At 38.8% G+C, this 24,674-nt stretch overlaps 1 protein-coding gene across 5 annotated transcripts in view; it reads left to right on the forward strand.

The window, feature by feature from the left end:
* Positions 1-24,674, forward strand: part of DDX46 (DEAD-box helicase 46) — a 50,952-nt gene that overhangs the window by 13,079 nt on the left and 13,199 nt on the right. For 4 of the 5 annotated variants that reach the window (XM_053672754.1, XM_053672756.1, XM_053672755.1 and 1 more), the window contains exons 5-16: positions 1,176-1,341; positions 6,135-6,286; positions 7,180-7,293; positions 7,835-8,000; positions 8,709-8,829; positions 9,425-9,600; positions 10,562-10,683; positions 12,423-12,501; positions 14,243-14,325; positions 19,651-19,815; positions 20,316-20,478; positions 21,850-22,043. In XM_053672754.1, coding sequence (XP_053528729.1) covers positions 1,176-1,341; positions 6,135-6,286; positions 7,180-7,293; positions 7,835-8,000; positions 8,709-8,829; positions 9,425-9,600; positions 10,562-10,683; positions 12,423-12,501; positions 14,243-14,325; positions 19,651-19,815; positions 20,316-20,478; positions 21,850-22,043 — 1,701 coding nt within the window. The remainder of the gene's footprint in view (positions 1-1,175; positions 1,342-6,134; positions 6,287-7,179; positions 7,294-7,834; positions 8,001-8,708; positions 8,830-9,424; positions 9,601-10,561; positions 10,684-12,422; positions 12,502-14,242; positions 14,326-19,650; positions 19,816-20,315; positions 20,479-21,849; positions 22,044-24,674) is intronic. The other variant, XM_053672757.1, reaches the window with a different exon arrangement.

The raw sequence follows: 24,674 nt of genomic DNA on the forward strand, positions 1-24,674 counted from the left end.
CTGCATGTGGAGAAGGGGTTGAGAGAGAACAGTGGTGCTCGCTCCTCTCTCTCTCGGATTTCAGTCACTTCCCTCACTACCCACAAGCAAAGTGGGCCCTTCTAGTGCTGATTCCCCAGTGGGTGGGTCTCTCCATGGAAGTTTCCTGTGAGGCTGGGAGTTTTTCCTGCTGCCTCAACCCCCACAGTTATTTTCAGTGAGTGTTTTGAGGGTTTATTTCTCTGTGTTGGAACCCTGGATTCCATGGTCTGTCTCATTCCCCAGTTGTTCCTCTTGGTTTGTCTGCATGCATATGTGGGACCGCCCACTCTGTCAGCTGCTGGTTTGCCTCGAGTCCTTTCCACCCAGGCTGCCTATCTCTGCCCCTCCTACTGGTCTGGATGGATGTTTCTTTAACTCCTCGGTTATGGACTTCCATACAGTTCGATTTTCTGTTGGTTCTGGTGGTTTCTTGTTTTTAAATTGTTTTCCTTCTTTTGGTTGCAAGGAGGCACAGTGTGTCTACCTATGCCTCTGTCTTAGCTGGAAGTCCCACAAAATTCTTAATTGTGTTGATAAATAAGTGTTATTTCCCACTAATAGAAAATTGCTTTTTATGGAGGCAGTATTGGAAGCGAGGAGTTTCCGACCTTTTGGTATCTCTGGGACACACTGGAAGAAGAGTTGTCTTGGGCCACATATTTTACATTGTCACATGTAATCACAAAAATTTCTCATAATTTTTATTGTAAAGCGACAATTTTATGTTGGGCCTCATTCATAGCCATCCTGGGCCGCTGGTTGGACACCCCTGCAGAGGAGTTAGAGTTGAGAGTAACTGATAAGTACAGAACTTGGCTTGATAAGTCAGGTAGTTTCTGCTTGGAGGAAGAAGTTGAATTTATGTGTACATATTTCTTGTAACTAAAATGAGCCTAATTTATGATGTTTGAAGTCTGGCTTTCTGCTTTCTCAGGTGAAGATGCTTTTTTTCTGTTTTCCTTTTGCCGGTGTATTTACAGATATACTTAAAAGATATGTTGTCTCAATCTGGTCTCATCGTAGAAGTTTGTATATACATCTGTTTTTTCCTTTTTTTATACTTTGAAGAAAATATTTGGAATATCACTTGGAATATAACAGTAACTTAAAATTGTTAATCTTTGCTTTCCTCTGTCTCTTTCTTTCCCCCAAAGAACTTTGACCAAAATAAGCTGGAAGAAGAAATGAGAAAGCGGAAAGAAAGGGTAGAAAAATGGCGAGAAGAGCAACGCAAGAAGGCCATGGAGAACATAGGGGAACTGAAAAAAGAAATTGAAGAGATGAAACAGGGGAAGAAATGGAGTTTAGAAGATGATGATGGTATGTTCACTTGTTAGACTAATAGCCTACAACTATTCATGTAGAATATTCTAGAATTATGAGTAATTCTAATACTGGTATTTTTTAGACCATTTCTCTTTTATTGTGGAAAGCCATATACAACGTAACGTTTATGATTTTAACCATTTTCAAGTGTATAATTCACAGCATTAAGTACATTCAAAGTACAACCATCACCACTGTTCATTTCTAGAACTTTTTCTTCATCCCAAACAGATTCTGTACCCATTAAACAATGAGTCTATCTTGCTTCCACCCCCATCCCTTCTATTCTGCTTTCTGCTTCTGTGAATTTGCTTATTCTCGGTATCTCACAAAAGGGGAATCGTACAATTGTCCTTTTGTTGCACTTAGCGTCGTGTCTTCAGGGCTCATCCGTGCTGGAGCATGTATCAGAATTCTGTTTTCCTTTATGCCTCAACAACACTTACATGTTTTACACACACACACACACACACACACACACACACAGTACACACCGCACTTTGTTCTCTGTTCATCTGCTACATGTAGGTTGCCTGCCCCTGTGGGCTGTTGTGAATAATGCTGCTGTTATTCTGTTTGAGTCCCTGCTTTCAGTTCTTCTGGGTGTATGTATGGAGGTTTTAAATATCTTTTTTTAAGACAAACTTCTTTTTTTTAAAATATTTTATTTATTTATTTTTAGAGAGAGGGGAAGGGAAGGAGAAAGAGTGGGAGAGAAACATCAATGTGTGGTTGCCTCTCATGTGTCCCCTGCTGGGGACCTGGCCTGCAACCCAGACCTGTGCCCTGAATGGGAATTGAACCGGTGACCCTTTGCTTCACAGGCCCGCACTCAGTCCACTGAGCTACACCAGCCAGGGCTTAAATATCCCTTTTTAACACATATGTTAAGTTTGAAATTGTAAAGTAGTGTTTATAAAGCATAACTGATTTTACTTTAGAGTGGAAAGGTGGACACTTAAAGGCATAGTCAGTAAATAGCTTTTTTTTGAAATTATAAGAGAAAGTTTATTTAGAAAGTTGGGTAGTAGAAGTGAGCAGGCTAGGCTGTGTAGGCTGAGGAAACAAGTTTCAGGGGCAGCAGAAGGGCCCTTGGAGCTCCGGAGAGAGAAAGGCGGTGGTAACACACCGTAGGCAGGCTGGACTGGTGCGGGCTTGTCGTCCGCCCCCCCCAGAGCACTGCCGGAAATAGCTTCTTAGTTTTTACTACAAACAAGAATGTTAGGGATGAGGTAAAGGAAGGGAATGTTTTCAGGTCTCTCCTCTGAGTTTTTATGATTTAAAACAGAAACATTTTCCCTCCATATCTGATTTTGACTTGTTAGTGAAGGAAGAAAGTGGAATTTTCTAGGAAAGTGGAATTTTGCCTCATTTTCTGAGGCAATTCCTGTGAATTTTTCATTTCCTCTTAAAGTTCACTAAGAAGCCCTGGCTGGTGTAGCTCAGTGGATTGAGTGCGGGCCTGTGAAGCAAAGGGTCACCAGTTCAATTCCCATTCAGGGCACAGGTCTGGGTTGCAGGCCAGGTCCCAGCAGGGGACACACAAGAGGCAACTGTACATTGATATTCTTTCCCTCTCTCCTTCCCTTCCCCTCTAAAGATAAATAAATAAAATCTTAAATCTTTAAAAAAAAAAGTTCACTAAGAGTGGATTACATAGATGAATGGGTTGTGTCTTTAAGTGGTGGTGATGTCTGAGTTATATTAAAAAATTAGATTGTCTTGAATAAAGAATGTGTTACTAGTTTTTCTTTCTGTGCTTTAAAGAAAGGTAATTGAAAGAAAGTAATTAGCTCTGCCTGCTATGACTCAGTGGATTGACCACTGGCCTACAAACCAAAAGGTCACTGGTTTGATTCCCAGTCAGGTCACATGCCTGGATTGCGGACCAGCTGAGGGTGTGTGAGAGGCCAATGATCAGTTATTTCCATGTTTCCCTCCCTCTCTCATTCCCTTTCCCTCTTTCTGAAAATAAATAAAATCTTTAAAAAAATAGTTAAACATATTTAACAGGGTTTTTAGTTTGATATCTAATAGTGTAATTGTAAGATTTAATACTGGGGCCCTGCCCAGGTAGCTCAGGTGTTTCAAACATCGTTCTGACATGCCATGGTTGTGGGATCGGTTCCCAGTCAGGACACGTACAAGAATCAGCCAATGAAGTCATAAGTAAGTGTAACAACAAATGATACTTCTCTCTGTCTAAAGATAAAGTCAGTAAATAAAAAGAATACATTTCTTTTTAATATATTTTATTGATTGTGCTATTGCAGTTGTCCCATTGTTTCTCTTTTTTATTCCCCTCCGCCCCGTGCCCCCACTCCCACCATTATTCCCCTACCTTAATTAGTTCATGTCCATGGGTCATACATACAAGTTTTTGGGGTTCTACATTTCCCATACTATTCTTAACCTACCCCTGTCTATTTTCTACCTACCATTTATGCGTCTTGTTCCTGTACCTTTTCCTCCATTCTTCCCTTCCCTGCCGATCCCCTCCATGTGATCTCTATTTCTATGAATCTGTTCCTGTTGTAGTTGTTTGCTTAGTTTGCTTTTGTTTTTTTAGGTTCAGTTGTTGATAGTTACGAGTTTGTTGTCATTTTACTATTCATATTTTTGTTATTTTTCTCAGGTAAGTCCCTTTTAACATTTCGTATAATAAGGTGTTGGTGATGATGAATTCCTTGAACTTGACTTTATCTGGGAAACACTTTATCTGTCCTTCCATTCTAAATGAAAGCTTTGCTGGATGGAGCAATCTTGGATGTAGGTCCTTGCCTTTCATGACTTGGAATACTTCTTTCCAGTCCCTTCTTGCCTGTAAGTTTTCTTTGGAGAACTCAGTTGATAGTCTGATGGGCATTCCTTTGTAGGTGACTGCCCCCTTATCTCTTGCTGCTTCTAGGATTCTCTCCTTCATTTTAATTTTGGGTAATGTAATTATGATGTGCCTTGGTGTGTGCTTCCTTGGGTTCAAGTTCTTTGGGGTTCTCTGAGCTTCCTGGGCTTCCAGAAAGTCTTACTTCCTTTGCCAGAATGGGGACGCTCTCCTTCATTATTTGTTCAAATAAGTTTTTAATGTCTTGCTTTTCCTTTTCTTCTTCTGGCAGCCCTATAATTCAGATGTTGCAACGTTTAAAGTTGTCTTGGAGGTTCATAAGCCTCTCCTTGTTTTTTAAAATTCTTGTTTTTTTCATTCTGTTTTGGTTGAATGTTTATTTCTTCCTTCTGGTACAAATCATTGATTTGAGTCCCAGTTTTCTTCCCATTAATGTTGGTTTCCTGTACATTTTCCTTTATTTCACTTTTTAGCGGAAAGAGCCTTCACTCTTTTCTCTAATTTGCGAACATATTCAACCAATTCTGTGAGCTTCCTTTTGTTTACCAGTGTTTTGAACTGCGCATTTGATAGGTTGGCTATTTTTTTCTGGAGCTTTGATCTGTTCTTTCATTTGGGCTGATTTTTTTTTTTTTCCTCCTCAGCATCCCTGTTACGTAGTAAAGGGTGGAGCCTCAGGTGTTCACCAGAGTGGGTCAGCCCACATCGCTGCACTGTGGTGCTTTATGTGGGGGAAGGGCCCAAAGGGGAACAAGGCCACTTGCTCTGCTCTCTGCCTGCTCCCAGTCACTTCCTCCGCTGCCCAAAAGTAAATTGGGCCCTTCTGGTGCTGATTCCTTGGTGGGTGGGTTTGTGTACATTCTAGGTCCCTGTGCATTTGTCCAGTGTACTCTCCTGTGAGGATGGAAGTTTCTCCCGCTGCCACAACCCCCACAGTTTTTTTCAGTCAGAGATTTGAGGCTTTATTTCCCCTGCGCTGGAACCCTGGGGTACATGATCTGTCTCGCTCCCCATTTGTTCTGCTGGTTAATCCACACACAAATGTGGGACCACCTGTGCTGCCAGCTGCCATCTGCCCAGTCTGCAGGCCGCCACCTTGCCACCTGCTCAGTCCTAGAGCTGCTGCCTTGCCGCCAGTCCTCTCCACCCCAGCTTCTGGTCTCTGCTTCTCTTACCTGTCCAGATGCATATTTGTTTTTTAACTCCTTGGTTGTCAGACTTCCATATAGTTTGTTTTTCTGGCAGGTTTTTTTTGTTTTTGTTTTTTTAATTTGTTGTCCTTCTTTTGGTTGCACAAGGAGGCAAAGGTATGTACCTATGCCTCCATCTTGACCGGAAGTCTGAAAAGAATGTATTTTTAAAAAAGATTTAATACTGGAGATTCATTTTTTTTAATTGAATTTATTGAGGTGGCATTGATTAATGAAATTATATAGGTTTCAGGTGTACAATTCTATATTGCATTATGGAAATTCATTTTTATGTTTTGCTCACATAGGACTTTTTTTGAAATTTGATACTTTTTATTGCAATTAAACACCTCCAGTTGTGCCCAGTAAAAGTATAATTAAGTCCTTTGAGATGAGCTCTGTGGAATCATTTAGGGCTTGTTTGCTTTGGTGGTTGGGAACAGTGCTGTATGCTGTGAGTTTCCAAATAGTGTGTGTAGGTAACAGAAAGGAGCATTCTCTTGAGAAATTCCCTTTTTTAGGCACACTCTTTTGCTTCAATTTAATAATTTGTAATTTATTATAATTTATTTCTTTTATTATTCATAAGTAATACATGCTAGGTTTAAAGACTTTCAATTGTATTTGAACTGCAGTGTGCTGGAGTTAACTGGGAAGGAGGGTGTTTGCGTAGCAAGAGAATGGGGGTGCGTGGTCTGACTATAAAGTGTTTGCTTTTGAAACATGTGCAAAGAAAGTGTATTTTCATATTTTAGATGATGAAGATGATCCCGCAGAAGCTGAAAAGGAAGGGAATGAAATGGAGGGTGAGGAGTTAGATCCATTAGATGCTTATATGGAAGAAGTGAAGGAGGAAGTAAAAAAGTTTAATATGAGAAGTGTAAAAGGTGGTGGGGGAAATGAAAAGGTACGGAATTTTATTTTATTTTTGAAGATTTATATTCCTAGTTGAATGGATAACTTGATTTTGATTGTTGCATTGACCTCAGTGACTTCAGTGACTTTATAATGTTTTTGTTTCCTCCTCCCATCTCAGAAATGCCAGTCCTTTTTCTCAGTACCAGAGATACTGGTGAATTTCAGCTGTAAATGCTCTCACCATCGTCATCTTTGTTTAGTACCTTTGCTCACTTGTCACCTCCTCAGTAGGTCCTGTCCTCCCTGGACCTGGCCAGCATTTGCACCTTTCACATTCCTGTCCCCTTTACCCTAGTTTGTTTTTCTTTTTTAAATGCCATTTATTACCATTTGACAAATTATATAATTTAATTTTTCATCATGTTTATTATTGGTCCCTTTTGTCTTCTAAAATAAAAGCTCCTCATTAGCAGTGACCTTGACCTGTTTTGTTTACTGATTTATCCTGAGCTCCCAGAATGGTGTCTTACTTGTCAAATAAGTGAAAAGTACCATTTAGTAGTGTTTTAAAATAAATTATTTACATAATATTATTTAAAATTACATATACAGTAAAGTACATATATATAGAGTTGACAGAAATTGTGAGTATGTGAAACACAGTTAATAAAGCTATTGTAATAATCACAACCAGTGTGCTTTTTCCATACAAACAGCTAACTACACCTACTTTTGCCCACCCCATATTAACGTATTATAAAATACAATGTGATGTGTTGCACTGTAAAATTTAAACAAGTGAGAAAACGACTTTTTGTCTTTTCATTTAGTTTCCTGTAATAATTAAATTAATTCAAATTATAAATTGTGACAGTTATTTCAGTTGGTGTATGATTTCTATTTCAGCTTTGCAGAATATCTTATATTCCTTTTTTATTTCAGAAGTCTGGGCCAACAGTGACAAAAGTTGTCACTGTTGTGACAACCAAAAAAGCAGTTGTAGATGCTGATAAGAAGAAAGGTGAGCTGATGGAGAATGACCAGGATGCCATGGAGGTAATTTTTCGTTAATTTGACTTTGTTCATGATACTGCCCTGGAAGTGTGGATATTTACCAGGAAGCACTGATGGAGATGGGCTTGTCAGTTATGCAGACTGCTGTCAGGAATTCTTGCCATTCTTAACAGTGGCTGAATACCCAGCTGGTAGCGCATTCTGACACCTTTGACCTCTTGCTGTATGTTCACTTTTGATTCTGTCTTGCGATTCTTCAGCTCATCTCAGACACACGATAGGGAGGGAAGAAATGAAGTGGCAGTGAAATTTCTTCCCATTAACCTGCATTGTTAAGATTTATATAGGGAACTATAGCAAAACTTGATTAAAGCTGTATGAGATTATCTTATTATTTTAGCTTTATCTTTTCATGCAACTTTCTACAAGGGAAAAGAGAAGAAATACCAGGTTTAAAAATTCAGAATTTTAAAAAGTAAAAGCCAAAGAACATGTTGTAGGAGAGGAGGATTTTAAAAGCTAGAGATGTTGATTGCCATAAGGAGAAAATAGAAATGAGTTTAGCACTTTTTTTTAATTACAGTATTCTTCAGAAGAGGAAGAAGTGGACCTGCAGACAGCTCTCACAGGCTATCAGACAAAACAGAGAAAGCTTCTGGAACCAGTGGATCATGGAAAGATTGAATACGAACCATTCAGAAAGAACTTTTATGTTGAAGTTCCAGAACTAGCAAAAATGTCTCAAGAGGGTAAAATTCTTTTATGCATATATATTGGTTATTGTGGGAACAAAAGAGGATATTCTTTTTTTTTTTCATCCAGGAGGGATGTAGATAGGCCTGTTAGTTGATACCTGAGTTGGGGGAATTGCCTCATGCACTTGGAGAATTGAAAGAGGAAATTAGAAGGCAAGAATTCATTCTAGAGAGTGGAAAAATCATCTGCAAAAATTCAGAATTGTGAGGAATTGGTGTATTTCTGAAAGTATTAAAAAAATGAAAAAACTTGGCCCATATAGTTGGGAATTTTAGGGCTGGAAATACTTTTCATGGGAAGTTAGCAAACAGCATATTCTTAGTTTTTCCTTCTGGGATTGGGGAGTTAGGAACCAGTGGCATCTGTAATATTGGTAGAACAAGGGTAATCTGGGCAGCTCTTGCTTGGAGAAGATGACGGTTATATTACTTGTCAATGATTGTTCTTTTATTGCTCTTGGAATTGAAGATAAAATAAAAGCCAACTTGTAGAACTAGGGATATTTCCTTTCATCTCTAGTTGGTTGCAACAGTAATTGCTTTAACTGCCTCTCTGAGCTATTCACTGCTTTTCTATGGAATAATCTGTGGTAGCACTAAAAAAAAAAATAGATTCTTAATGTTATCATGCCTCATGGAAAGTAGGAGACACTAATAATGGAACAATAATTAACAGTTGTTAGTCTGGATTTTGTTTTGTAGAGGTGAATGTCTTTCGGTTGGAAATGGAAGGCATCACGGTCAAGGGAAAAGGTTGCCCCAAGCCGATTAAGTCTTGGGTCCAGTGTGGAATTTCCATGAAGATCCTAAATTCTCTGAAAAAGTAAGTGTGTGGTGGCTGTTCTCATTTTACAAAGTCTCGCTGCTTAAAAGTGTCCTTTCACACAAATACCTCTGTGGTTATACTTTTTACTCTTAAGAGAAAAATAAGTCTTTTCTTAAGCAGCTTTTTTGAGGTAATTTATTACATTTCAAAATTTATCCTTAAAAGTGTACAATTCAGTGATTCTTTAGTGTATTCGTGGAGTTATGGAGTTCTCACCATTAACAAATTTTGGACATTTTTATCATCCCCTGAAGAGACCTGTGTCCATTAGTAGTCTGTCCGCTTCCTTTTCCCCTTCCCGGGCAGCCCACTACCCTGTTGGCTCAGTAGATTTGTCCGCTCTGGACATTTTGTATAAAGGCGAGCATACCAGTGTAGAGTCTTTTGTGACTGACCTCTTTTACTTAGCATAATCATTTCCAAGGTCAGCCAGGATGTACATACAGTGTCTTAGGGCTTTATTCCTTTTTGCCAAAAAACATTTTACTGCATGGATATACCATATTTTTGGAAAACCTTATTCTTAGGGAACTTTGACAGCCGAAGAGATCTTAATTTTTTTACCTTGTTTTCCTCTGGTTTTCTTTTTAAGGCACGGCTATGAAAAGCCCACACCAATCCAATCTCAGGCAATTCCTGCTATAATGTCTGGACGAGACTTGATTGGCATTGCCAAGACCGGAAGTGGAAAAACTATTGCTTTTCTGTTGCCCATGTTTAGACATATCATGGATCAGAGGTCATTAGAAGAAGGAGAGGGGCCAATAGGTACAATTTCTTCCATTAAACTTTTTTCAGATAACAATTTTGTTGTCAGTTAATCAGAAAGACCTGACACATTATATTGTTCTTAATTAAACAGTAAAGATATCTTTATGTATATATACCTTTCCTTTATAAATTTGGCACTTTGGGGCTGATTTCCCCTTACCAGCAGGTGGAGTGAGAATCTTCAGAGCTCTGGAGTGACATCTCAGAAGTACAAAAACAGCCTCTCCTGGCACAGCTCAGTTTTTAAACTCTGACTCGGCAGGTAGACTCCTCGTGCATCTATCTGTTCATTTATGTTGAGGTTTGTTTTTAGCCCAGTATCAGTGGACTTATAAACTCAACATAGAAGATTGTAGGGAAGTGTATTTACTTTCTCTTTCTTTCTTTCTTTTTTTTTTTTTTTTTGGCCTTAAAGGCTGTAGTGCCAGCGCTGCATTCAGTATTTGGTCTTCCGATTCAGATCTCTTGATTCATTTGGCAGAGCTCTCTTTTGCAAATCTGAGTAGGGTTTTGGAAGGTTGTTACCAGCTTCTCTCTTGGAAATTTAGGGCACAGTATATTTCTTCTCTGTCTGTGCCCCTCAGACCAAGGTTGTTTCCAGAAACCGGGGAATGGCTCTGCAGCACAGTGAGTAGCTTGATTGTCTTTGCTCTGTGGTTTGCAGTTGAGAATGACTTGCATTCTTTCAACCAAGTATTTTCGTGATGGTTGAGTAGGTATTCAACTGATTTATTTTCCTATAACATGGTCTTAAATCTACTTAAAACTGTCCTCCATCACAATCTCTGCTATTTTATAAAGCTTTTGAAACAGGGTTTTCAGAGGTACATAAAACAAAACAAAAAGAAAAATTAGACCAAGAGATTTAAACTTTACTGCAGAAGTTAAATTTAACACTTTAAAACATGGCCTCTCAAGAATTTTGGTGGTTAGGCATCTGACATGTTTCTCTTTTCAGCTGTGATCATGACGCCAACTCGAGAGCTGGCTTTGCAGATTACGAAGGAGTGCAAGAAGTTTTCGAAGACCTTGGGGCTGAGAGTGGTGTGTGTTTATGGAGGAACAGGAATCAGTGAGCAGGTAGCTACGAAAGGGACATTCACTATTTTTATTCTTAAATTGAATGATTTTATAATGTGATGTTTTGTACAGTGATTGCTTCTAAAATCTTAAACAGTGACATATGAAAGAAATACTAAGAATGAATTATGAATAGGTTATATATTGGAATTTTTTAGTGCTCCTTATACCTTAGCTTTCTCATTTCTCTTTCTTTGCTCAAGGAAGGCAGGTATTATTTTATATGTAAGAAAATGTTCAGGAAGGTTAAGTACTTTGACCAAAGTCCTTAGGCTAACAAGGTGTAGTTTATCTAGGAACCTAGGTCTTCTGATTTCTGCACACCATGTATTTTCTCTAATTTATGTGACACCTTTGAAAGGTGGTAATGAGTGGGATGCATTAATATCAGATTTTCAGCTAATTCTTTAATGATTTCAGGAAGAATTATTTAAACATACCTTCAGTCACTGTTTAATATGACATTTCTCCAAGTGTCTTCTAAACAGTGACCATCGTTGATTAAAGTGTTGTCTTGATACACCAAGGTTGTAGGCTTGTTCCGCAGTCAGGGCAACACACTAGAATCACCCAATGATGCATAAACAAGTGGAGCAGCAAATGGATGTTTCTCTCTCTGTCTTTCCTTCCTCTGTGTCTCTAAAACCAATACATTAAAAAAAAAGAGAGTCATTGGATATTTTGCTTTAACTAGAAGAAAGAAGCTGGGTTCATTCTATGATCAAATAAGTTTGGACATGGCGGATTATACAAAATTAAAACAAGTTGCTTTCTCACAAGACTTCTTCCTCTTTAATGTGCTTAGGTTCAATATATTGTATTGCTAGGAAAATGGGTTAAATTAGATGGCATTTTCTGACCTTAGTTAACCACAAAACTCTTTCTGAGGACTTGTGTTTTCAGGTTCTAGAACACACCTTAGGAAAGTTTGCTTCTCTTAGCCCAGTGCTATTTTGAACACTTGATCTTAGTTTTCTAAGTTTATCTTTGTCAGTTTTTTTTTTTTTTACCACAGCCTATAGTAAGAAATTCATTTGCAAAGTAACGTGGGACATGCATGATTAGTATGTTTATACATATAAGTCGAACAGAAGTTTTAGAGTCTTAACACACTGTAATATTTTTCATTCTATTCCATTTTTAAAATGCTGGTTGGACTTAATGGATTTCATGAATCGTGATGGAAACAATTCTCGTTTAGAAAAACATTGATCTTATAGTCCTAAATGGTGTGGTTCAGTTGCTTGGGTGTTGTTCTGCAGAGGGAAATGTTGCCGGTTCGATTCCTGGTCATGGCACGTGCCTGGGTTGTGGGTTGGGTCCCCTGTCGCGGCACGTGCAGGAGGCTGCTGATTGATGTTTCTCTCCCTGTCTTTCTCCCGCCCTTACCCTCTCTCTAAAAAAAGAAATCTTTTTTAAAAAAGAAAAACATTCACCTTATAATTACTTTATTTACTGCTGTCTCAAGTTCCTTCTTGGTTTTGAGGGATTGTCAAATTAAAATTGGTGAAAATCTCTGATTTTTATCGATTTCAAAGTTATAGCATCGTGCAGCCGTGTGGCCACTGCACGTTAGCAGGGCCCCGGCGTGCCGGTGCAGTGAACGGGGGGCCGTGGGCTCTTCTGATCAGACCTGTTTCTTCATGGAGCTGTGCAAAGACCCTGGAAGTATTTCAAATCTCTTTGAATAAGCAGTAGCGATAAACAGACTATAAAAGTTCTTTTATTTTTCTAATTAGATTGCTGAACTGAAAAGAGGTGCTGAAATTATTGTTTGTACACCTGGTCGAATGATTGACATGTTAGCAGCTAACAGTGGTAAGTTGGGGATTTTTTTTCTCATTTTTCCTTTTTGAATTCTATACATTTTTGTTAAATCACAGCAGATAGAAGAAACCATCTAAAGGTTTCTACATTTCTTCTTAAAGCTGTAATATCTTAAAATTTGTATTGTAAAAAGCTTTATTGTTGTAAGTGTTCATAATATGTTTACAAATTAAATGAAAATTTGTTTTCAAAACTAGCTCTATCTGACCTTTTTATAGCACTTAACATGGATTCTTTATCCAGGTTTAGCCCAACTTTCCTGTTAGAAGGGTGGGGGGCTATCTTTTCTTTTGTTGTAAAGTTTAGACTTTCTATACGGGTGTTAGTATTTTCTTGCAATACTGGATAAATTAAGATATTGCAGCTTCAAGAAATTTTATCTTTTGTAAATATTGCATGTTTTTAGCTCAAATGTTGTAATTTGTTAAATTATTCCCTATCAAAACTGTTACTAAACTGTTGACATTATTTAACTTCTGTGGAGAAAGGCCCTTCAAGATTTATAGAACTGGGCTTCCGAGACTTAAACCATCAAAGGTAGGTAATTTAATGCTGTTCCCAACCTTGCAAAATTACTTGGGGCTGCAAATGGTAGTTTGGAATACTTAAATATTAGAAAGCATTTATTGGGGCTTATTTCTGTTTTTTGGAGAAAATGCTTTCAAAGGTTTTTGTTGCAGTAGTTAGAAAATACACAATAGAGATTTAAAAACCAAATAGAGCATGGATCTAACAGCATTCTGCTGGAATTTCTGTATATATTTAATTCCAGTTCTGTGTGAAGCTGGCAGAGTGGCAGCAAAACTGTTTGATAAGTCACCGTGCGTGCCTAGCATAAGGGAAGTTTTGGGTTGAATGCTGATGGAATAATCCCTTATTTCTTTTCAACGCTGCATTGATTCAGTCTCCTTCTGAAATTCATCTTGATTAATTTTACCCTTTTCCCGTATTTGTGCTTTTGGTTATATTTAATATCTGTTTGCTAGGTGATTGATTCAACAATTGATAGAAGTGCCTGTGTTAATTGTTTGGAAAGGGTTTTCTGTCTATGTATTTAATTTTCACTGCCTAAGAAGCCTGTCACATGTATTTAAACCAGTGGGAGCACTTAGTAAAATTGAGTTTGTATCTTTGTATAGAAAAATGTATTTATGTGATACGTTTTGGTATTTAGTTTTTGTGCGATACGTTAGCTACCTAATGTGTTGCATAGCTTCTTGTTAATTTTTTGCGTGCCTGTTAGAAGTTTCCTACTCTATGGAAGTAGGTTATAAGGTAATACAAAGAAAGGTTTTCTGCTTCTGAAATAGTTGGCACTGGAACTTGCTTTCCACACATACGCTGTAATCTCTAATATGTTTTTTCCTAGGTGGTGCGGTCAGATAATGGCTGATGTGGCTCGATGCTTCATCTCAGTCTTAGTTTTATGATGTGTTTTGGAGAGGGCTGTTTTCTGAATTTTACAGGTTCTTCAGGCCCTATGATGGTATGCAAGAGACGAGTTTGACAAACTAAAGGGCCTCATATATCCATTGTCAGAAAGTATTTGCCATTAGATTAAGACATTGTAGACCAGAATTTCTTTCCACTGTTTAAAGATACCTAACCTGCCCCTCTGGTTATGTCAGGCATTTTAGTTCCCTTTACAGTTTTTTAATGTTCTTGGTAGCCATGAAATGAATGGTGACTGATTTTTAGTTTTCCTTCTGTCTCTTTTTTCCCCTTATCTTAGGTCGGGTCACAAATCTTCGAAGAGTGACGTATGTTGTTTTAGATGAAGCAGACAGAATGTTTGACATGGGTTTTGAACCACAGGTAATCATTAAATTCCTTACTGTTTTCAACTGTAAAATAAACCATGAAACAACCATAAGAATGAAATTTTTGTGTGGTCTCTAAAATTCTCACACACATTTCTGTTGTGTGGTTATATAGTAGGTTAGGGACATATGAAATTGAAATAGATGCTTATGTTTTTAATTGTCCATAAAACTCACTTAGGAGGTACTTGTGCAGGCTTTCCTTGGCCATCTGAAACCATCGTGGGCCCCAGCTGGGCAGCTCAGTTGTTCAGGGCACCGTTCCAGTACACCGAGGTTGTGGGTTTGATCCCCAGTCAGGACACATACAAGGATCACCAGTGAGGGCATAATTAAGTGGAAGAACACATTGATGTCCCCCCCCCCTTTTCCTCCGTATTCCCCATTCTCTCTAAATCGGTAATTTAAAAAAACTCAAAACAAAACCCCATCATTAGTAAAATTAGAATGCTAATAAAAGAAGCTTTAAGTTTTCAAATTTTGTATTTTGTAGTTTTATTGTATACTCCCAAATAAATTGCTTTAATTCGTACTTTTGACCACCTCATGGTCTAGTCAGCACATGTTTGCATTCTCCGGGTGTAGAATCTCAGGCCTGAAGCATTTGCCTGACATTCGTATTCCTCACACATGCTCTTTGCTCAAATACAGAATTTTAGTGCTATAAACTTAGAGAAATACATGTTAAAAGATGCTAGAAATTCTTGTTAAGGGCAAAATGAGTTGCCAGAAATTGTTTTAAATCACAAACTGCAGTGACAGAAATGGGATATTGGAAAGGGATAAGATTAAAATTGCCTGCAGTCTTCTCAGTTATTTATGTATCTCTAGAAATGTGTTGCCCGTCGTGTGAGAGTGCATGCACTGTGGTTCAGTTTCAGGGCCGCATTCTGAGTGAGATCCGGGGGGTGCGAAAGGGAGGAAACGGCATGGTGACGCTTGAGCCATGTGAGGAGTATTTAACTTGGAGGAGAGGACTTAACAGCATCCTTCCGCACTGTGGAGAAGTCTGTCATGTGAAAGGTCACTGTGGTGTGGCTCAGTCGGTTCAATGTCTCCCTGCAGAGTGAAAGGCTGGCGGTTCCATTCCCTGTTGGGGCACAGGCCTGGTTGCGGGTTCGGTCCTCCATTGGGGCATGTACGAGAGAGGCAGCCAGTCGATGTTTCTCTCTTACGTTGATGTTTCTGTCCCTCTCTTTTTCCTTCCTTTCCCCTCCACCTAAATAAATAAACAAACAAATAAATAGGTAGTTAGGTAGATAGGTAAATAAATCTTTAAAAAGAAAGAAAGAAACACAATTTATTCTTTGGGGAAGATGTGCAGAGCTTGATCTGAGCATAATGTGACAAAGGACTAGACAGACATTTGGAGATGAAACAGGTTAGTTTCTGGGAGGGGCAGATACTGAACGTGCTTTTCTTACATGTGTTTGAGTAGAGCCCAAGGTTTATTTTTAGAAAGCGAGTAGAGGGAATTGAAGACTCAGACGGAAGGTGGAACTAGGTTGTTGAGAATTTTCTTCCCCTTGCAAATGTATTTTCTCCACGTTCGTTTTTGTGTATGCCAGTGTATTTGAAAGCTTTAAATAGACTCAAGAACAAGAACACTGAAATAGTCTTAACATTTATTAAAGAAATGAACTTTTAGTTTTCCCACAAGGAAAATACCAGTGCCTGGTTATTTTTTACTAGCAAATTTTTCCAGACATTCATGGAATGAATAATTATATTCCTAATTATACTTTATTTTAAAGTATGAAAAAGAAGGAATGCTCACCAATTAATAACATCATTGTAATCTTTTATTTTTAAAAGAGCTCTGTTAAAGTCTAATTATACACCATAAAACGTACCTGTGTTTGTGTGTGTAATACAGCAGTTCTGGTGCACACAGCGATTTGCGCGGCCCTCCCCACAGGCCTGCGCTGCAGCGTATCCGTTACCGGAACAGTGCCTCGTGCCGTTCACACTTACTTTTTGTTCCCACCCCCAGCCCGAGGCAGACACTGATCTGCTTCCTGTCAGTAGAGATGTGCCTTTTCTGGACATTTCACATCAATGAAATCATAGCATAGGCGTCCAGCTTCTTTCCCTCAGCACACTGTGTTGGAGGCTCAGCCGCGTCACAGCACGTTGTCAGTACTTCGATACTTTTGTTTGGGTCTGTGTCGTATTTCGTTTCTCCATCAGCCAGCAAATGTTCACAAATGATGAACATTTGTATTTCCGCATTTTGGCTGTTACGACTATTACTGCCATCAGCATTCACATACAAGTCTTTGTGGGGATTTATTTCCTCATTTCTCTTGGGTAGATACCAAAGAGTAGAATTGCTGGGTTTGATGAAAATTTATTTTTAACTCAACAAAATCACAGCTTTTAACTGAACCTAGAAAAAAACCCCCACAAACTAAGAAACAACTAGAACAGGAACAGAATCACAGAAATGGAGATCACATGGAGGGGTATCAGTGGCGGGGTGTGGTGGGAGGAGGGGGGAGGTACAGAGAATAAGTAGCATAGACGGTAGGTAGAAAATAGGGGGAGGGCAAGAATAAATAGTATAAGAAATGTAGAAGCTAAAGAACTTATGACACATGGACATGAACTAAAAGGGGGGAGTGTGGCCGGCAAGGGGTGTGCAGGGTGGAGGGGAATAAAGGTGGGGAATGGGACAACTGTAATAGCATAATCAATAAAATATTTTTAAAAATTAACTTTTTAAGCCCCGGCTGGTGTAGCTCAGTGGATTGAGCGCGGGCCTGCAAAACAAGGGGTCGCTGATTTAATTCCCAGTCGGGGCACACGCCTGGGTTGCAGGATGTTTTGGGCCAGGTCCCCAGTAGGGCCCACATGAGAGGAACCACACATTGATGTTTCTCTCCCTTTCTTTCTCCTTCCCTTCCCATCTGTCTAAATACAAATAAATAAAATCTTTAAAAAGAAAGGTTAACTTTTTAAGAAACTCAAACTTTTTCATAATGGTCCATTTATTTTAAAATAGGACAGTGTAATATTGATAACATCATACAAGTTGCAGTCTCATGTACAATGACACAAAACTCTAAAAAATATATTAGGAAACTATATAGCATATTGAAGTCGGTATCTTTTGGATGCAAAGTCAGTTTAAGATTAGAAAAATTAAGTAACATAGTCCACCCTATTTTAGAATAAAGAAAAAAACCATTGTCTAAATATAGGAAAGGCATTTTTAAAAATATTATTTTAAATTTTTTGTATTTGTTTATTTTTAGAGAGGGGGAAGGGAGGGAGAGAAATAGCAATGTAAATACTCAGCAGTCAGCATTTTAGAGGAGGTCCGAGCAAGTAGAGAAGAATCTCATGCTTGGAGAGTAGAGATGCAGCACCCTTGGAGAAGACTCAGACTGATTTGTGGGGAAAGAATTAGAATTGATAAGAAAATAGTAAAGTTTCTGGATACAAAGTCAATGAACAAAATCAATTACATTTCTTTCCCAGCAAGTTAGAAAATATTTTACAAAAGCAATGAAAAATAAACCTGATAAAAGTTATGTAAGATACATCTGTAGAAAATTATGGAACTTCTGTAATGCTTTAAAGAAGACTTAAATTGACCCAGATTTATGCAAAAATTAGGTGGATTAGGTGGTGAAGTGTGACCGTCTGGAAGAAGAGGAACGTGATAGGTTGGGTGTGAGGGAACTGCTTCTCAAAAGTCCAGTTCGTTCTCATTGTGGTATTCAGAGTTCTTGGGTTGGCTAAGTGAGATACCATTTAATCAAAATATTGCTGCCATTTTCTGTCATCTTTGTCTTCATTTGTTTGTTTAATTAAAAAAAAATATGGCTCAAAGCAGTCATGTTTGTATGATATTTTCTAGGTGTAAGCTAGATGCTTTGGGATTAAGCTATGCTTTGAGTTATCCAAGCTCACTTTCCAGTATGCTTATCTTGTTACGACTTATCTCCTCTAGTAGTTATGGTAAATAATAATAGGATTAAATAATACCGTTATATATTTGAGGAGGGTGATGGGCGGTGTATGTGTGCTTCATGGCCTTATTCAACTAAGCACTCTATTCTTAGTTTACTGCTAAATCCACCTTTAGTCCTTGACTAAAGGACTAAATCCCTGTATTTTTACAGAGTTTTTCAAGGGAAGAAAAGTAAATGTCTGTGGTCAACCAATAGTTTTATCTGAAAGCACTGGTGCAGAACAGAGTTTAGATTGGTTGGGTGAAGGCGGGGAGACCTTTTAGGACACAGGTGAGGTGAGAGCTGGTTGAGGTTTAGCTAGGAAACCAGGATTTACAAGTGTGTGGGTAGAACTGTTCCTTTCTCAGATTTCGTATCATCTCAGATTGGAGTGAAAATGTGATCCTAAAATTCTTTATATTCTTGGCAAGACCTTCACCATTCCCAGTTTCTGACCACTCAACACTACCTGCTTGAAACTCTCATTAGGTCTTTTTTTGCTCGTTTACACCAGTCATCCCGCGAATCCCAGGACTTCTCGACTCCTCCAGGGCTCTGTAGGCACTGAGGCCTCAGGGGCCTGTATCCCACCACCTCCTCAACAGTATGTCCAAGTTCATTGTTGTGTCTGTATCTCTTATCACCATTTGACGAATAATATATTTATCTGTCTCACCCATTAGAATATAAGCTCCACAAATACAAGTTTTTGTCTGTTTTTATTGCTTATGTCAAGCACTTAGAAAAATGCCTGGCACATAATGGTTGCTCAATAAAAGTGTTTTGAATAAATGAAGGTAAACAGTGGTATTCAGTGGAGAATGGTTACATCCTAGATACAGTTTGAAGATCGAGACTACTGAATTTGTTGATGGATTGGGTGTGTGACAAGAAAGGAGTCAAAGATGGTGCCTAGATTTTTTGGCCTAAACACGTGGATAACTAAAATGATCATTTCTTCTTTCTTTTTTTTTTTTTAAGATTTTATTAATTTATTTTTTAGATGGGAAGGGAGGGAGATAGAGAGGGAGAGAAACATCAGGAGTGTGAAAGGGTGGGAGAAAGAGGGAAACACCAGTGTGTGGTTGCCTCTTGCGCACCCCCTACTGGGGACCTGGCCCGCAACCCAGGTCTGTGCCCTGACTGGGAATCGAACCAGCAACCCTTTGATTCCTAGACTAGCACTCAATCTACTGAGCCACACCAGCCAGAGATAGAGTTGTCATTTCTCGAGAGAGGAAAACTGAGAAGCAAATTAAGTCACTGAATAGATCTTTTCAAAAGTTTCTTCTGCTTGGTTTTAACATCATTTGATTTTTAGAGATCACACTCACCATATTGATTTTATAATGTTTTCTCAGGTCATGCGCATTGTGGATAATGTCCGTCCTGATCGGCAGACAGTTATGTTTTCAGCTACTTTCCCCAGAGCTATGGAGGCTTTGGCTCGCAGAATCCTGAGTAAACCCATTGAAGTGCAGGTTGGAGGAAGGAGTGTGGTTTGCTCGGATGTGGAGCAGCAAGTGGTGGGTACAGTCCTTAGGATACTCCAGTTCCCCTGATGCTTAGGCTGTGTGTGGTCCTTTTGAGATCGCTCTTGTGATGCAGGCAGATAATTTCTAAAACTAAATAGTGTACATCAACTGCAGCCTTTTCCTCGTTTACTAGATACACTTGAACATGTGCTATTCATGACACTGACTGTTTAAGATACACTTGTAGTTTCTCCCCCCAGAAGTGGGGGGCTGGTAGGTGGGAGCATCACATAGGGGTCTCATTCTTTGGTTAATGGGGTGTATAGTGAAGAGAGGGGACCATTTGTGCATGTTTGCAGGCTGCTGCTTCTCTGAAAGTTAGAGGTTTTTTTTGTCCTATTTGTTTACTAAATCATCAAAATTTTTCTAAGTCTTCCTAGGGATTTAGCAAGGTGTTGTCATTTATCCATTTGCCACAAATAAAATCGGTATTTTTGTTCAAGAGATTTATTTGCATTTTTATTCCATTAACTTTAATTTGCTGTTTTCAGATTGTGATTGAAGAAGAAAAGAAATTCTTGAAGTTACTTGAGCTTCTGGGCCATTATCAAGAATCTGGATCTGTCATTATATTTGTGGATAAGCAGGAACATGCTGATGGTCTTCTGAAAGATTTAATGAGAGCATCTTATCCTTGCATGTCTCTTCATGGAGGTAATGTTTAATGAAATGCCCGTTAAATACCTAACTGGGTCAGGTACTGTTCTGTGTACTGAGTGATGTTTACTTTGTACTCTTAATTTAGAACTAGATTTTACATCATCTATCTCACTTTTGTTTACAGCAGTGCTATTATTATTATGACTCCATTTTTTAAGTAAAATAAGATAATACATTGGTTTGACCAAATTTCGTAGCCATCAATCAGCTAAGGAGGAATTGAAATTAAAACTTTCTGATTCATGTTATATATTTTTTCATTGTGTCATGTTACTTAAAGGTTTTCATCATTCATGTTAGGGATTTAATTGAAATTTTAAAGTAACATTTTAATTTCTTTATAATACCACCATTGTTAAATATATCGGGATTTAAGTGAGTGGGAATTATGTTTTTTAAACAGGAAATCAACTTGGTTGGACCCATATTCCAAACTCAATTTTTTTTGTAATGGGTGGTATCAGAAATTTCTGTTAATTTTTTTAGCCATGACTAGGCTTATTTGGTTCCTGTTTCATGAATATGTAGCTTAGGGATCAAATATTTTGTAAAGCATTTTTATACATAATTGAGTGTGGCCACTCTGTTTTTCCTGGGGTTTAGCCTCTCTTTTCTAGTCCTGAGTTTGTCCTAAATTCTTTCTTTTTAGTAAGACTGTATTTCTACTCAGGTTTTGACTTCCCTACCTAACTGCCCAGCCGCATTCCCACCCTCCCCCAAGTTTAAAATAAATAAACAAAGTAAAATTCTGTAAGCTCAAGCAGAGCATATGGTCTTAGTTTGAGGCTCTTGGGGTGACATGTTTAAGAGGGCTCCTATCGGGTGGATTTTACCAGTGTACTTCAAACTTTAATGTGTGCATAGGTAGCCACCCAAATATCATGTTAAAATGCAGAATCTGATTTCAGTAATTTGGGGGCGAATCTGACATTCTGCATTTTTAACAAGCCTTGGACCAAACTGAGTGGCGAGTCTCCATAAAACCTGCAGAAGGAGCGAGATCTAAATCCTGTCAACACAGGCTCAGTCTGCCTGCCTTCTCTTCAGCTGCTCCCCAGACGAGATGAATTCAGGGTAGTGAATCTGAGATTGGGCTTCTGCAACTGTAAGCTTTACATACACGAAAGCAGGCAGCAGGGGCAGATTTACAAGGCTCATGAATGAGTTAATAGCAGTAGCCTTTGATCTTGCCAATACACTTCCTTGGTGTTTTATTTTCTATGTCACAGTTGTTGGATGTGCGATTATTATAAGTTGGATTTGTCCTTTACTTCCTGTTTAACTTCTTTCTCTGGGTGTCAGAGAAAGTGGAAAGTTTAATTTGAACATGAGACTTTACAACTCTTATGTGTAACTTACTTGCAGGTATTGATCAATATGACAGAGATAGCATCATAAATGACTTTAAGAATGGGACCTGCAAGCTTCTTGTGGCCACTTCTGTTGCTGCCCGAGGTCTAGATGTGAAACATCTGATTCTGGTAGTAAATTACAGCTGCCCCAACCATTATGAAGATTATGTGCACAGAGCAGGACGGACTGGGAGAGCAGGCAACAAAGTAAAAAATAATTTTAGGTTGATTTTTACTATATTAAAGTATAAGTGTTTACTGTCTTAAAGAGTAATTAATCAGAGTTATGGAAACATTTTGAAAATCCTCATTCATCAAAGTATGAGGAATAGTTGAGGTGTTCATCATTTATGTACATATATTTGTAAGTATTGTTAATGCTCTACATGTCTAAATATTTTGAAAATTACCAGATACCTTGCTGTCGTCTATAGTGAGGTGGTGTTAACTGGTATGTCCCTTTTTAGGATTTGTTACCTGCCTGAAAGTTTTTATATACATCCATGTATATAAATCAGAATATTTCATTGCTTTTGGAAAAAAATGTGGAATCATAAAATATACTCATGCCCATACTAATCTCCCCTGTTGTCATACATACATATCTCTTGCTTTTTTGACTCATGTATTCTGGTTAAGTATATAGGTCTAATTTTTTTTTTTCCAGTGGGTGAGAGGGGAGGGAAGAGAGCTGTGGGCAGGCGGGTGAGATCAGGTGAGGAGGCAGGGGAGAAAGGAGGGAGGGGGAAGGAGGGAACGGATTCATTCTTTTTGAAGGAGCAGAATATTCTGCTCTTGGAAACACTGATAATGACATAGCTGGTATTCCAACCCTAGTCATTTCTGCGTGTGGAAGCAATAATGGCATTGATAGTAATAGGGTGTATATATGGAGGGCTGACTAAGTGCCCGCCACAGTAGTGCTTTGTTTATATTTATCATTTCATCTTCACAACTTCCCTTGGAGGTTTGATAATATTATCTCATTTAATAGATGTGAAAAGTTGAGGCACATAAAGATCAAATTACTTGCCCAAAGTTACACAGCTAATAAGTTAATGATGGCATTTATTCTTTCAACCTGAGTTACTCTGTGGATTTGGGAAACTTTTTGTGTAAATGGCCAGATAGTAAAAACTGTAGCGTTTTAAGTGTCTTTTGACACTTAAAAAATAATTATCACCGAGGATATGTTTGTTGATTTTAGAGAGAGCGGGAGGGGTGGAGAGAGAAAGAGACATTGATCAGTTGCCTTCAGTATGCATCCCAGCCTGGGGTCAAACCTGCAACTTAGGTATGTGCCTTGACTGGGGATCGAGCCTATGACATAGGTTTATTGGGAAAATCAGCTAAGCCAGCCGGCCAGGACTTGACACTCTTGAGGTCAGTATGTGGGGAATAGGGGGTCATTTGAGATGCTGGCCATGTGCTCTCCACCCTTCGTAGCTGTGCTTCACAAAACTAAAAAAATCAAGGACTATCTGCTCCCAGACAGGCAAAAGGATGCCAGATCTGTTAAGATCAAGAAAAGCAAGGATAATGTGAAGTTCAAAGTGTGATGCAGCAGATCCCTCTGTACCTTGGTTGTCATAAACAAAGAGAAGGCAGAGAAACTGAAGTAGTCCCTGCCCCAGGTTGGGCAGTGAAGGAGCTGAAACGAATCACATGTGCTGATATGAACTGCATTAAAATGTTAAAAATTCTTTTTAAAATAACTGTAGCCTTTTCAGGCCATGTACGTTTTTTGTCATATATGTGTGTGCAGGTGTATACAACCTTAAACAAATGTAATGCCATTCTTATCTCATGGGCGGTGCAGAAGCAGACCATGGGTCAGACCTGGTGACTAGATATTGCTGAAATATTAAACCATACTTTAAAATTTATAGCAGTTCAGTGGTAGAGGCCGAGTATTTTGCAAAGATGGCATCTGTGTTTTGCAAGTCCTGCACTTGAACTTTGTTTAGTCTTTGTCTTGCCTGAACCGAAAGCTGCTGGGGACCTGTGCAGCCTTAGGTTTCAGCGATCCCAAGGAGATGGTGTCACTGTCTCAGTTTTTGCAAGATGGTTACAAAAATAAATAAATTTTTAAAAGTCACTCACTTTTGTATAGAAAACCATTATACACCATATGCATATACACATATGCTTCTCTTTTTGTTGTTGTTTTTTTACCCATGACTTTATCTGAGAAGTCTCAGGCACAGCCCAGACCAAAGAGCACCAAGGGGAGAGCACAGGGTGTTGCAGGGCAGCTGGGGAGGCAGCAGGCGTCAACCCAGGCATGTGCCCTGACTGGGAGTCAAACCAGTGTCCACTTAGCCACACCGGCCAGGGCACACATACGCTTTTGTACGCTTTATTTGTCTTTAAAAATATGGGCCCCTGACTGGTGTAGTTCATTTGGTTGGGCATCATCCGGCAAAGCGAAAGGCTGCTGGTTCGATTTCAGTTAGGGCACACGCTTGGGTTGAGGGTTTGGATTTGGCCCCTCATTGGGGCGCAGGCGCCTATGACAGGCAGCTGATTGATGTTTGTCTCTTGCATCAGTGTTTCTCTCCCTTTCCTTGACCCTCCCTTCTCCTTTCTATAAAAATAAATAAACTTTATAGAATAGATGGGAAGCTACATTCTAGGAGGTTGATATGGTAGCTCGGGTAGGGTGGTGCAGTGGTGGAGGAAGGGACTGTAAGCAAAGGAGGGAAAGAAAATACCATATTAAAGAAAATTATCTATGCCAATGCAATAGATAGTATTTCACTTATGTAAAATAACATTTCTACTTGTACATAAGAAACTAGAGATTTTTCTGGTTTTGCTTATTTTATTTTCAAATGT

Source organism: Artibeus jamaicensis, unplaced genomic scaffold, assembly GCF_021234435.1.
Source record: "Artibeus jamaicensis isolate MK-2021 breed Jamaican fruit bat unplaced genomic scaffold, CSHL_Jam_final contig_786, whole genome shotgun sequence".
NCBI classification, from domain to species: Eukaryota; Metazoa; Chordata; class Mammalia; order Chiroptera; family Phyllostomidae; genus Artibeus; species Artibeus jamaicensis.